Here is a 14,524-nt window from a genome sequence, read left to right on the forward strand (position 1 = left end):
TCCTGAAAACGCCTGTATACTTCCCAATAACCATTACTATATGTAAGCACAGGTCAAAGTTTGTAACTTGTTGCCCCTCCCACGGGGACTGTGGGGGAGTAAGTCGTCCCCAAAGACATAGTTATAAGGTTTTTCGACTACGCTGAATAAAATGGCTATCTCAGAATTTTGATCCGTTGACTTTGGGAAAATAATTAGCGTGGGAGGGGGCCTAGGTGCCCTCCAATTTTTTTGGTCACTTAAAAAGGGCACTAGAACTTTTCATTTCCGTTAGAATGAGCCCTCTTGCAACATTCTAGGACAACTGGGTCGATACGATCACCCCTGGGAAAAAAAAACAAAAAAAAACAAAAAAACAAAAAAACAAATAAACACGCATCCGTGATCTGCCTTCTGGCAAAAAATGCAAAATTCCACATTTTTGTAGATAGGAGCTCGAAACTTCTACAGTAGGGTTCTCTGATACGCTGAATCTGATGGTGTGATTTTCGTTAAGATTCTATGACTTTTAGGGGGCGTTTCCCCCTATTTTCTAAAATAACGCAAATTTTCTCAGGCTCGTAACTTTTGATGGGTAAGACTAAACTTGATGAAACTTATATATTTAAAACCAGCATTAAAATGCGATTCTTTTGATGTAGCTATTGGTATCAAAATTCCATTTTTTAGAGTTTTGGTTACTATTGAGCCGGGTCGCTCCTTACTACAGTTCGTTACCACGAACTGTTTGACCACAATTTGAGTATTTTAACGCAAAACATTCTAGCTGCATCTTTCACAGAATTAAATTAAAACAAAGTTTTCTTAACTGAATTTAAGGAGCGACATTAAAACTTAAGAGGAACAGAAATTATTCGTAAATGAAAGGGGTTGTCCCCTCTTAAACACCCCACTCTTTACGCTAAAGTTTGACTCTTTCTCACAACTGAAGTTTTTATTAATGCAGGTTTTGATTTTGGCTCACCGTACATGAATAATTAAAATGAAATTTGCATTTTAATTTTATTTGTTTGGCTAAATGGCTTTCTCAAAGTTTAGATAGGACGATTTTGAGAAAACAAAGGGCGAGGAGGAGGCCTAGTTGCCCTCCAATTTTTTGTTACTTAAAAAGGCCACTAGAACTTTTAATTTTATTTATGAAAGTTTTTATCAGTAATAAATATACGTAACTTGCAAATTAACTCGCGTAACGAACTTCTAAATTCGTATATTTTTATTACGTATATGAGGGGGTTTGCCCCTCAATATCTCCGTCATATCTCGCCGACAATATCTCGCTTGAGGAGGAGACGAAACCCCTCATATACGGAATAATTTATGTTCGTTTTAAGTTTCAATGCTGCTCCTTACTTTCAGTTGAAAAAACTTGTTTCTTATTTATTTTCTCATTGTTTTTTCTAAATAATGCCAAAAAATCAAGCGCCCCCTTCATGAAAATTCTCTTCTCCTATGATAAATTCCTTCATGGACAGATCCCCCGCGTAACCACCTCCCCCCGACCCCCACCAGACCCCCCCCGTGAAAACGCCAGTATACTTCCCAATAACCATTACTATATGTAAACAATGGGCAAAGGTCATAACTTGCAGCCCTTCGTCCGTAGACAGAGGGGGATTAAGTCGTCCTCAAAACCATAGTTATTAGATTTTTGGACTATGCTGAACAAGATGGCTATCTAAAAATTTTGATCCGGTGAATTTGGGAAAAATGAACGTGGGAGGGGTCCTAGTTGCCCTCCAGTTTTTTGTCACTTAAAAAAGGCACTAGAAGTTTTAATTTCCGCTAGAATAAGCCTTCTTGCGACATTCTAGGACCACTGGGTCGATACAATCACCCCTGAAAAAAAAATCCCAGGTAAACAAATAAACACGCATCCGTGATCTGTCTTCTGGCAAAAAATACCAAATTCCACATTTTGCAGATATGAGCTTGAAACCTCTACAGAAGGGTTCTCTGATACGCTGAATCTGATGGTGGGATTTTCATTAAGATTCTATAACTTTTAAGGTGATGCTTATCCCTATTTTCGAAAATAACACAAATTTTCTCAGGCTCGTAACTTTTGATAGGTAAGAGTAAATTTGATAAAACTTATATATTTAAAATTAGCCCAAAAACCCAATTCTTTTGATATATCTATTTGTATCAAAATGCCCTTTTTTAGAGTTTCGGTTACTATTGAGCCGGGTCCTTACTACAGTTCGTTATCACGAACTGTTTGAAAATTTATTGCGACGAGCACACGAAAGACAACTATGGAGTGAATGACATTTTAAAAAATTGGTGTAGAAATTTTTATGAGCTTTTGACTTACCAGAAGGTTATGCTTCCTTTCTGGAAGATACCTCCAATCCCCTTCCATCTCCCCGACCACAGGAAAAACACCTGAAACCACAGATTATTGATGCTTATACAGATTTCTCGCTTCAATATTTTTGCAAAACCTCAAAAGTCATCCGATCAGATGACTTGGTTCCCGAAAGGTTGACGATATCAAACAGTTCGTGGTAACGTGGTAACGTAAGGAGCGACCCGGCTCAATAGTAACCAAAACTCTAAAAAATGGAATTTTGATACCAATAGCTACATCAAAAGAATCGAATTTTAATGCTGATTTTAAATATATACGTTTCATTAAGTTTAGTCTTACCCATCAAAAGCTAGGAGCCCGAGAAAATTTGCGTTATTTTAGAAAATAGGAGGAAACACCCCCTAAAAGTCATAGAAGCTTAACGAAAATCACACCATCAGATTCAGCGTATCAGAGAACCCTACGGTAGAAGTTTCAAGCACCTATCTACAAAAATGTGGAATTTTGTATTTTTTGCTAGAAGGCAGATAACGGATGCGCGTTTATTTGTTTGTTTGTTTTTTTTCCCAGGGGTGATCGTATCGACCCAGTTGTCCTAGAATTTGGCGAGAGGGCTCATTCTAACGGAAATGAAAATTTCTAGTGCCCTTTTTAAGTGACCGAAAAAATTGGAGGGCACCTAGGCCCCCTCTCACGCTAATTATTTTCCCAAAGTCAACGAATCAAAATTCTGAGATAGCCATTTTATTCAGCGTAGTCAAAAAACCTTATAACTATGTCTTTGGGGACGACTTACTCCCCCACAGTCCCAGTGGGAGGGGCTACAAGTTACAAACTTTGACCAGTGCTTACATACAGTAATGGTTATTGGGAAGTGTACAGGCATTTTCAGGAGGATTATATGGTTGGGGGGAGGGGTTGAAATGAGGGGGATAGGCTGGGGGAACTTTCCATTGAGGAATTTGTCATGGTGGAAGAAAATTTCCATGAAGGGAGCGCAGGATTTACTAGCATTATTAAAAAAAAACAATGAAAAAATAAATATGAAAGTTTTTTTTTCAGCTGGAAGTAAGGAGTAGCATTAAAACTTAAAACGAACAGAAATTATTACCCATATGAGGGGCTCACCTCCTTTTAATACCCCACTCTTTAAGCTAAAGTGTTTTTAGTAATTTCAACTATTTATTCTACGGCTTTTGTGAGTCAGGGGCCATTCTTAATGAATTGGGACAAAATTTAAGCTTTAGTGTAAAGAGCGAGGTACTGACGAGGGGGCGAATCCCCTCATATATGTAATAAAAACATGAGAATACAAAATTTCTTTACGTAAGATAATTTATAAGTTACGTATATCTTTTACTAATAAAAAATTCGTAAAAAATTAAAAGTTCTAGTTGCCTTTTTAATTAACCAAAAAATCGGAGGGCAACTAGGCTTCCTCCCCCGCTCTTTTTTCTCAAAATCATTCGATCAAAATTATGAGAAAGCCATTTAGCCAAAAAAAATAAATATACAAATTTCGTTTTAATTATTCCTCTGCGGAGAGCCAAAATCAAAACATGCATTGCTTGAAAAACGTTCAGAAAATAAATAAAAAAACAAAAGTTTTTTTAACTGAAAGTAAGGAGTGACATTAAAACTTAAACGAACAGAAATTACTTTGTATATGAAAGGGGCTGCTTACTCACCAACGCCCCGCTCTTTACGCTAAAGCTTTTTAATGTTTTAAAAAGAAGAGTTGAGAGAAAGAGTCAAACTTTAGCGTAAAGAGCGGGGCGTTGCTGAGGAAGCAGCCCCTTTCATATACGAAGTAATTTCTGTTGGTTTTAAGTTTTAAAGTCGCTCCTTACTTTCAGTTAAAAAAAACTTGTTTTTTTTATTTAATTAAAAAAATTTATTTAAACTAATTTTTATTTATCCAATGACATGGAGCGGGTTAAGCGATATTCAATCCAAGCGAAGGCGGAGCGTTATCTAACCAAATTCAATGACATTGCGTGAGATTGCACGGATAGACTAGTTGTTTAGATAGCCAACGTAATTGAGGAATTGTTTAAATTTAAAATAAATAAAAAATGTGACTGAATAAAATTAAAAAACAGGGACAGAGAGAAAAAAGAGACTAAAAGTAAGGAAATAAACTTACACCAACTGATCAAAACTTAGCCGTTGCATTTTCACAATCTGGTTGTTACACGTCTTGTCATAGAATGGATTGGAAAGCTCCATAAAGTAGTCCATTACACTGTTCGTATTTAAATGTGGTATAAAATTGGTATCGTGCCAAGACAAGCCAAGCATACTCACTGAAAGGCGGAATAAAATATTTAGAAGATTCTAAAGATTGTGAATATTAAATATATTACCTCCATGAAACTATACAATCTGGTGGTTATAAATCCTACCAAAGATTGTCCCATGAAGACTAGACAGTCCCATGAAGCATTCTATAACCAGTGGTGTTAATTCACAAAACACAGTTTTGGGGCGATTTTTTTCAAAATGGAGGTAGAGGAGTGCGCACCTCCCCCTCCCCTCATCGACGCCCATGACCGCAAAAGTATTTATATTTAAAAGCGGTTTGACCATTTTATCATGTACAAATAACAGTTAAAATATAGTCACAATAAGTTAAATAATGATATTATTTTAATAATTTTTATAATATTACAATAATTTTTAATAATAATTATAATACGTTTTTAATAATCACCAATAATAAACATTTTTAATAGTAACTAGCTGTTGGGGTGGCTTCGTGCCACCCCAACACCTAGTTGGTGGGGGCGCTTCGCGCCCCCCCGCGCGCGTAAGTCGTTACGCGCCATACTAGTTACGCGCCATTGTAGTTGTGTCCCTGTGTCCCACCTGTGAATATAGATAGATATATATATTTATGTTTTTAACTACGCAAAACTTGCGAATATACAACATTCTTCGCAGTCCCATTGTCTGTACATATAAATAGATTGTCAGGTTTACCGACTCTTGAACATGCAACATATAATTGTCCATGGGAAAAACAATCCGTATTCAGATCTATACCTCATTATTCTAATGATTGCCCTTGAGCTTTGTTGATGGTGATTGCTAATCAAAAATTCCCTGTGTCCCTATCGTCATTTATATATCCCCCTGTCCCCCTCGGCATCCCCGTTGTAGTTGTGTCCCTGTGTCTCAGTCGTCATTTATAGTCGACAAACATGACGTCAGTCGACACACAAACATGACGTCAGTCGACACACACGTCCCAGTCGTCATTTGTGTCCCGGTGTCTCAGTCTGTAATTTCTGTTTGAGTGTCCCGGTCGTCATTTATATTCCCTGTGTCCCGGTCTGTATATACATTCGTTTTTGAATTGGTATATGATTAAATAAATTTTTAGTTTTTTCCTTTTTTTTCTTTTTAGTTTTTTTTTTGGTTTTTACCTATGTTTTAGCTTTTTAGGTTTTTTTTTAGTTTTTTTTGTAGTTTTTACCTTTTTTTAGTTTTTTTTTCTTTTTAGTTTTTTTGCTGTTTTTACCCTTTTCCTTTTAGTTTTTTTGTTTTTTTTTTGTTTTTAGTTTTTTACTTTTTTTTAGTTTTTTAGCTTTTTTAGTTATTTTAGTAGTTTTTACCTGTTTTTTATTTTTTTTTATTTTTTTAGTTGTTTTTTCTTCTTTTGTATTAATGCTAAAGCCAAGGTTCGAACCTGGAACCTCTCGGACCTAGAACCTGGAACATAACGCTTTACCAACTCAGCTACTTCGGCTTGAATACATTTACCTTTTTTATTTTTTTTTATTTTTTATTTTTTTAGTTTTCTTTTTCTCCTTTATTTGTCTGTTTTTTTCCTTTTTTTAGTTTTTTTCTTTTTCAGTTTTTAGTTTTTTTTATTAGTTTTTAGTTTTTTTTTCTTTTTAGTTTATTTGTAGTTTTTACGTTTTTTAGTTTTTTTTAGTTTTTTTTACTTTTTCAGTTTTATTTTGTATTTTCTTTTTAGTTTTTTTTTGTAGTTTTTATCTTTTTAAGTTTTTTTTCTTCTTTTGTATTAATGCTAAAGCCAAGGTTCGAACCTGGAACCTCTCGGACCTAGAACCTGGAACATAACGCTTTACCAACTGAGCTACTGTTTTTGTATTTGTATCGGATTAACGACGCTTCTTGACTACTAAGGTCCCTGCGTCGGCCCTGTAGTACATTCCTGCAGCATGGTTCGATCTCTGGGTCCCGTATTACCACGCTAAGGTCAAACCCACTGCGCCAACACAGGTAGTTATATATCTGAGCTACTTCGGCTTGAATACATTCGTTTTTGAATTGGTATGTGATGAAATAATTCAGACGTCATATGCGGACAGTGACGTCACTCGACACACATACAACTTATTTATATATATATATATACTAGCTGTTGGGGTGGCGCTTCGCGCCACCCCAACACCTAGTTGGTGGGGCGCTTCGCGCCCCCCCAAGCCCCCCCCCGCGCGCGTAAGTCGTTACGCGCCATATTAGTTACGCGCCATTGTAGTTGTGTCCCTGTGTCCCACCTGTGAATATAGATAGATTTATATATGTGTTTCAAACTACGTAAAAATTGCGAATATACAACATTCTTGGCTTTCCCATTGTCTGTCCATATACAAAGCCGTATGTACTAATAATGACGTCATATGCAAACGCTCTTTTTACAAACAAACAAACATGCATACACACAACTCGTTTTTATATAGATAGATAGATAGATAGATACAATACAAATTAACTACGTAAAACTTGTGAATATACAACAGTCTTCGCTGTCCCATTGTCTGTGCGTATAAATAGATTGTCAGGTTTACCGACCCTCAAAGATGCAACATACAATTGTACATTGGTAAAGCAATCTGTATTAAGATCTATACCGCATTTTTCTAGTGATTGCCCTTGAGCTTTGTTGATGGTGGTTGTAAATGCTAATCGAATTGGGAATTGCAATCTTTTTAATTGAAAAAGCAGATCCGTTGGAATCATGGGAATGCGAGGAATAAGAACAGCCTCACCCTCATAAGGCCCTGTCAAGATTGTGGCCTCTAATAGGTTTTCCATTGTTTTTTTACGGCAAGTCGCGTGCCATTGCAAAGCTTTGGTGGGTTGATATTTCTTAAAAGTATTATTGGTACGCCTATTTTTAGTTGTAGCACGTGTGGTGGAAACCCTGAAGGATCTATGGAATTTAAAAATTCAGATGGATAATTAACCGCTTCATTTGGTTCCAAAATACAAATTAACTGCGTAAAACTTGCGAATATACAACATTCTTCGCTGTCCAATTGTCGCTGCATATAAATAGATTGTCAGGTTTACCGACCCTCGAACATGCAACGTACAATTGTCCATGGGAAAAACAATCAGTATTAAGATCTATACCACATTTTTCTAATTATTGACCTTGAGCTTTGTTAATGGTGATTGCAAATGCTAATCGAATTGGGAATTGCAATCTTTTAAATTGAAAAGGCAGATCCGTTGGAATCATGGGAATGCGAGGAATAAGAACAGCCTCACCCTCAAAAGGCCCTGTCAAGATTGTGGCCTCTATTAGGTTTTCCATTGTTTTTTTTTACGGCAAGTCGAGTGCCATTGCAAAGCTTTGGTGGGTTTATATTTCTTAAAAGTATTATTGATACGCCTATTTTTAGTTGTAGCACGTGTGGTGGAAACCCTGAAAGATCTATGGAATTTAAAAATTCAGATGGATAATTAACCGCTTCATTTGGTTCCAAAACTGTGTCGACTGACTTGTAAAGGACTGCCTGGTCTCGAATCTTGGTCAAAACAATATTGTTGATTTCGTGGACGTCTATATTTTTGGGTGCGAGAATCGCTCTTTCACTTAGCCATTTATTATTTTTATAATTTTTTAGAATATTCGGAAATACTTTTTCAATCAATTCATTTTTGGACGTCACTAAATTACAGAAATCAGCAGGTAGTTGTATACGTCCTGAAATTGAGTCTACTGGGAGCTTTCCGTTTCCCATTCCCAGCAATTGATCTGAAAATGTTTGACCAGAGTCATCGTTTTGCAATCGGACACGCATATTTGTAGTTAATTTTAATGTTTTTATGTGTGCCCATAAATTAGAATTTTTCAGGCAAGCATTCATTTCGTCTGCAGGAGTTGATCTAGGTATTATAGGTAATGTTTGCCTGAAATCTCCCGCAAGCAATATTAATATGCTGCCAAAGGGTTTCGACTTCCCTCGCAAATCTTTCAAGCATTGATCCAGAGCCTCGAGCGATTTTTTGTGTGCCATTGTGCACTCATCCCAAATAATAAGTTTGCATTGCTGCAATACTTTACCCATCCCAGATGATTTGGAAATATTGCACGTGGGAGTTTCTGTAGAATGCAAGTTCAGAGGCAATTTCAAAGCGGAATGAGCAGTTCTTCCACCAGGCAGCAATGTTGCGGCTATTCCGGACGACGCAATTTCCAACGCTATATCATTTTTTGATCGAATTGATGCCAGAATCAGTTTTATCACAAACGTTTTACCAGTACCTCCTGGCGCATCCAAAAAGAAAATTTCTCCAACGTTGTTATCGACACAATGCATTATCGTATCATAAATGTCTTTTTGTTCCGACGTTAACTTGGAAATGTTATTTTGTACATACGACAATAGATCACTCGTACTGTAACTTTGTTCACGATCCAATTCTACACATGTCGAAACAGCAGCGATACGGTTAGGTGAAGGCATTCCCAAATCCTGAAGAGGTTTGTTTGCCAAACGTACGCACAAATTTTCTATAACAACTAAAGTGTAGTTATAAATTTCTGATGTAAAATCAAAAGTCATATCTGACGTCTCTAACTGTTTTCGATGGAGTATATCTTCGGACATTTTTGACTTATATTTTTCCCATAACTCTGTAGGAGCTGATGGAGAGCAAGTTGTTAAAATGATGCCAAACAATGCACGAATTTGACTTGGGGTTGACGTTTCGCACGCGTCATTGATGCAGTTATCCCAGTGTTGGTCATTCTCCAATAAATTCAGAGCTTGGCATGCACTACGGTAAGTGTCATGTATAGTACCATTTACAGTCCTCAAATACTCAAAGGATGTCGGACCGGGTACATTCACCAAAAGCAGGCGTAGAAAGAAGCATTCATGTTGATTGGGGTGAACGGTGTAGAGTCTTCCTATCGTGGTATCTTTGAAGATGGTAGGTTGGCCGTCGACTGACTTACCCTGTTTTCGACGTTCAAATACTTTATTTTTAGTATTCCACGTGTAATACGAAGGCACTTCAGTATACAGCAGTTTTTTTGCAAAAGAATCATTTTTGCAAAGCGAAAAAAAAGCTGTTAATGTTGTATCCGGTGGATTCAGGACTCTTTGTTGCACGTTGGTTTCAGTGAAATAAACACGTTGACCATTCTGTAAATGTACCGCTAAGTGAACAACAGCTGGACTACGTTCATGTATCGGAAATGAAAGAATTCGCCAAACAGCTTCATTACTGCTTATGTATCTTCCAGCCTGATATTGTACGATTTCATCGAAATCTTTGATTTCGGGCTGCAAGCCAAAAACTGCCATGTCACTGCCTTTGTTGACGTATTTACATATGTATTTGATTGCCTTTACGGAGTTACAGTATTCAACGTTTATGTGTGCATTAAATGTTTTTGATAATAATGGGGAATATGGAACAACCCACTGGTTATCTACTTCGATGGTGGTACCGTTACGCTTCTTTATTATTGCTGTTTTACCGCCATCTTCAGTAGATCTTCTTCTATATTGTGGGTAACCATCATTGCCAGTAATTGTGTTTGATACTAAAAGTCGAGGATATTGCTTTGTACACCTTCCTTTGGCCATGCATGGTGAATTTTCGTTCAGTGCACCGCAAGGTCCATGTATCATATTTTTTGCAATAATATCATGTAACCCCTTATCGACATTTTTATCAGGTATTTCAGCGGAAATCACATCATCAATTTCGTTCGAAGTAATTTTTTTATGTAGCCAGATTAGTATATGTGCGTGTGGCAAACCTCGTTTTTGCCATTCCACTGAGTACATCCAGCATCGCACTGACCCAAACACTTCAAGTTTTACAATGTAGTTTATCAGTGATTTCAACTTTTGCCGGAAGACACGGCCGTAATATCATGCCTATGAACCGCCGATTGTCCTTGAAGTAAAAGCTGCAGTATCTTGTCCCAAGATTGATTACATGTAAATGTAATAAATAAATCTGGACGACCATAGAGACGAACATACGCAATAGCATCTTGAGCATATTTATGCATATGACGGGGACTGCCAGCATATGACGAAGGTAAAATTGTTAATCTTCCAACGTTTGTGGTATTACCGTCATTTATAACTGCATCTCGCAAATGAATGTATTGTTCAGAGCGGAGCTTGGTCTGATTCAGGCGGATATATAGCAAACGTTCTGATTCAATTTTAGCATACATATCAACGACGAATTGGTGAAACAATTCACGGCATTTTAAAATATAATTTTCTTCATCCTTCCGAATCATTAGTCTATAGGAATAATAATGCATTGCACTGCATTTCTTATTCATTTCTTTGTTAGTGGCTGGATTCATCAATTTAATATTAAAGTGATAGCCGTCGGCTCCATCCCAAAAAATGATAGGATATTGTAGGGCATCGTAGCATCGATGAGTTTCAGCAATTCTTAACAACTGAGCGTTTCGCTTATGAAGAATAATATCTCGAGGTAAAAACTGATTACCGACCATAACGATTGCCACTTCGTCGATAGTTGGAGCATTGTATCTACGCACATGTTGGCCAGGAGGCGTTTTGTCAGCGGAAATAACAATTTTATGCGTATCAGTAGGCATCAAATTGATGGCTGTTTTGAACAGACGCACTAAATTATTATTTTCGTGGAAAAGATGTTGCAATTGGGAAACGATTGTCCTTTCAACGTTGGAAGAAATTTCGCAACGTGCATTCAATTCAGAATTTCTATCACTGATGAAGTACAATTGTAAAAATTTATGATTCTCGCCTGAGAATGGTAGAAGGGACCCTGCTCTATGATAAATTTGCCCTTTTACTTTGAAAGTAGACAAAAATTGATCTGGATTTTCGATTTGGGCTCCAAACGACGTCATTTGGAAACATGAGTTGTATTTTCTGATTTTTGACAAAAAACGCTTAGATTCTGACGTAGTTCCAGTAAGGAAAGTCTTCAATGGCTCTGGTGGTGCAGCCAATAGAGGAAGTTTAACTTTTCCTGAGGCGCAACACATTCCCATTGTTTCACCATTGAATTTCAAGGCCTTGCAATAGGGACAAATTTTAGACATTGTCCCGATTTGAACACATCTACTCAAGCTATAATCATCGACTGGGTTGTACCTGAATGCCAGGCGGTAACTTTCAGGTTGCTCTGATTCCTCGGCACGCTTTCTTTTATTACTTTCTCTATCAGCAGCAAGCCTGATTTCTTGCTGTTCTTGTGATTCCTCGGCACGCTTTCTTTTCTTACTTTCTCTATCAGCAGCAAGCCTGATTTCTTGCTGTTCTTGTAATTCCTCGACACGCCTTCTTTTTTCACTTTCTCTTTTAGCAGCAAGTCTGCTTCCGCGTTGCTCTGGTAGTTCCTCGGCACGCTTTCTGTTCTTTCTTTCTCTATCAGCCTCAAGCCTGTTTCCTTGCTGTTCTTTGGATTCCTCGGCACGCTTTCTGTTCTTTCTTTCTCTATCAGCCTCAAGCCCGTTTCCTTGCTGTTCTTTTGATTCCTCGGCACGCCTTCTTTTTTCACTTTCTCTTTTAGCAGCAAGTCTGCTTTCGCGTTGCTCTGGTAGTTCCTCGGCACGCTCTCTTTTCTGACTTTCTCTATCAGCAGCAAGTTTTTTGGCATAGACTCTTTGAGCATCTTCATCGGCTTTTGCCATGGTAAGTTCATCAGTCATTGTAAACTTAAACATTAATAGATTTCTACGTGAACATATGTCTTAAATATCTTGAATGACGTCACCGTCAAAGCAAATATGACGACAACTAATTTCATGACGTCAGTCAACACAGTGTCCAGGTCCAGGTCTGTAATTATGTCAGTCGACAAATATGACGTCAGTCGACAAAAAACTTCATGACCGAATAATGCTCAATCCTCAGTCGACAAACATGACAAACATGACAATGACGTCAGTCGACAAACATGACATCAGTCGACACACAAACATGACGTCAGTCAACAGACATACAACTTATTTTTATATATATAGATATAGATATAGTTTCTGTTTCAGTTTTTCTTTTTTTTTAGTTTTGCAGCTTTTTTAGTTTTTTTAGCTTTTTTTTCTTTTTAGTTTTTTACCTTTTTATGGCACTTGGTATTAACCACGTGACATATAGCAATCGCAAATTCTGTCGGTCTGTCGGTCAATGTTCATTCTAACATTGACAGTTGGAAAAATCTTCACGTGCCAAGAAAGCTAAAGCTCAACAATTTATAATAAACCTCAGAATTTTAGGTATCTGTTTTAAGGTTGTCGAATTACTTTAATCTATTGTCAAGATATTTTGAAATATTTATGCAATTCCCAGTTTTTACATTTTTAGTTTCAGTTTTCTTTTTCTTCTTTATTTTTCAGACGTAAATACATATCGCCGAACCTTTGTTTTTTTTAAGTAAAATCTGGTAGGCATTGATAACCTTATCCAAGTCCCAATCATCCAAAGTTAACCCAACCACAATCACCATCGCTATAATTTTCAGTTTTGATACGTTTTGACTCTCGCTGTCCAGGTTGATCTTCTTCTAATTGCGCGGTTTTGCTTTCTTTAGCCGCAAGCCTTTTGGCATTAACTCTTTGAGCAGCTTCCTCGGCTGTTTCTTCTGTTGTAGGATTTGGTAACATTCTATCTTTTTCAAAGTTTTTCAATTTGTCAGTGTTCATTCTAACATTGACTGTTAGAAAAAATTTTACGTGCCAAGCATGCTAACACTTAACAATTTATAATAAACCTCAATATTATAAATATCTGTTATAAGGTTTTCGAATTACTTTAATCTATTGTCAAAATATATAGAAATATTTATGCAATTCCCAGTTTTTACATTTTTAGTTTCAGTTTGCTTTTCAGTTTAGTTTCATTTTTATATATAGATAAGATATAATCTGGCGTAACGGACAGACAACTTATTTTTATATATATAGATATATATATATATATATATATATATATATATATATATATATATATATATATATATATATATATATATATATATAGATTATAATACATAATAATTTTTACAAATTATTACTATAATATTATAATAATATTAAATAATAATAAAAAATAAGTTAAAATAGGGATATATCCTTTTACTGGCCATTGAAAGCAATGATAAAATCTCTGAATGCTTCGATTACATTCACATCGATCACCATCAGCAGATAAACTATGTAATACAATCAAACAAGTATATTTATAAAGAACAAAATAATTACAGGTACTTGTGTATTATCAAGAACACACTCGAGAAGTTTGTTCTGTTTATCTCAGAAAAATCGGTTTGACTGTCTGCAATCGATTATAATTAGCTCTATCTCAATGAGAAAAAAAAATATGATGCTAGCATAGGCTATTTTAATTAAATATGTAATATATAGAGGAGGTTATGGTAAATTAGGCATTTAACATAATGTCTTCTGAGCGGCCAGCTTTCTATAATTCTTTGTTGTAGTTTCCATAATTTTGTTTCTAAAGTATCATATTTTCATTATATTTTGGTATATTTCATTATGATTAACCTAGATTAACTTCTTGATTGCGTTCTGGATAATACACAAGTACCTAATTACATATTATCTACTGCTCTTTTTATGGCACTTGGTATTAACCAAGTGACACATAGCAATCGCAAATTCTGTCGGTCTGTCTCTCTGTCGGTCCCGGTTTTGCTACTTTAGGCACTTCCAGGTAAGCTAGGACGATGAAATTTGGCTGGCGTATCAGAGACCGGAACAAATTAAATTAGAAATAGTCGTTTTCCCGATTTGACCATCTGGGGGGGGGATTGGGGGGCCCGTTAATTCGGAAAAATAGAAAAAATGAAGTATTTTTAATTTACGAACGGTTGATCAGATCTTAATGAAATTTGATGTTTGGAAGGATATCGCGTCTCAGAGCTTTTATTTTAAATCCCGACCGGATCTGGTGACACTGGGGG

At 36.4% G+C, this 14,524-nt stretch overlaps 3 protein-coding genes and 1 long non-coding RNA gene across 6 annotated transcripts in view; 1 reads left to right on the forward strand and 3 right to left on the reverse strand.

Annotated features, from left to right (window-relative positions):
- Positions 1-14,524, forward strand: part of LOC136030462 (uncharacterized) — a 417,595-nt gene that overhangs the window by 125,755 nt on the left and 277,316 nt on the right. The gene's annotated exons all lie outside the window — the stretch shown is intronic.
- The window catches only part of LOC136030498 (uncharacterized), a 238,872-nt gene that overhangs the window by 38,747 nt on the left and 185,601 nt on the right, over positions 1-14,524 (reverse strand). The window lies entirely within an intron of this gene.
- Positions 1-14,524, reverse strand: part of LOC136030419 (mediator of RNA polymerase II transcription subunit 6-like) — a 47,476-nt gene that overhangs the window by 15,112 nt on the left and 17,840 nt on the right. For both annotated transcript variants that reach the window (XM_065709389.1, XM_065709398.1), the window contains exon 2: positions 4,458-4,617. In XM_065709389.1, the coding sequence (XP_065565461.1) occupies positions 4,458-4,617 (160 nt within the window). The remainder of the gene's footprint in view (positions 1-4,457; positions 4,618-14,524) is intronic.
- Positions 10,431-14,524, reverse strand: part of LOC136042387 (uncharacterized) — a 250,361-nt gene continuing 246,267 nt past the window's right edge. The window contains exon 2 of the mRNA XM_065727394.1: positions 10,431-13,000. Coding sequence (XP_065583466.1) covers positions 10,431-12,269 — 1,839 coding nt within the window. The 5' untranslated portion in view covers positions 12,270-13,000. The remainder of the gene's footprint in view (positions 13,001-14,524) is intronic.

Source organism: Artemia franciscana, chromosome 1, assembly GCF_032884065.1.
Source record: "Artemia franciscana chromosome 1, ASM3288406v1, whole genome shotgun sequence".
NCBI lineage: Eukaryota > Metazoa > Arthropoda > Branchiopoda > Anostraca > Artemiidae > Artemia > Artemia franciscana.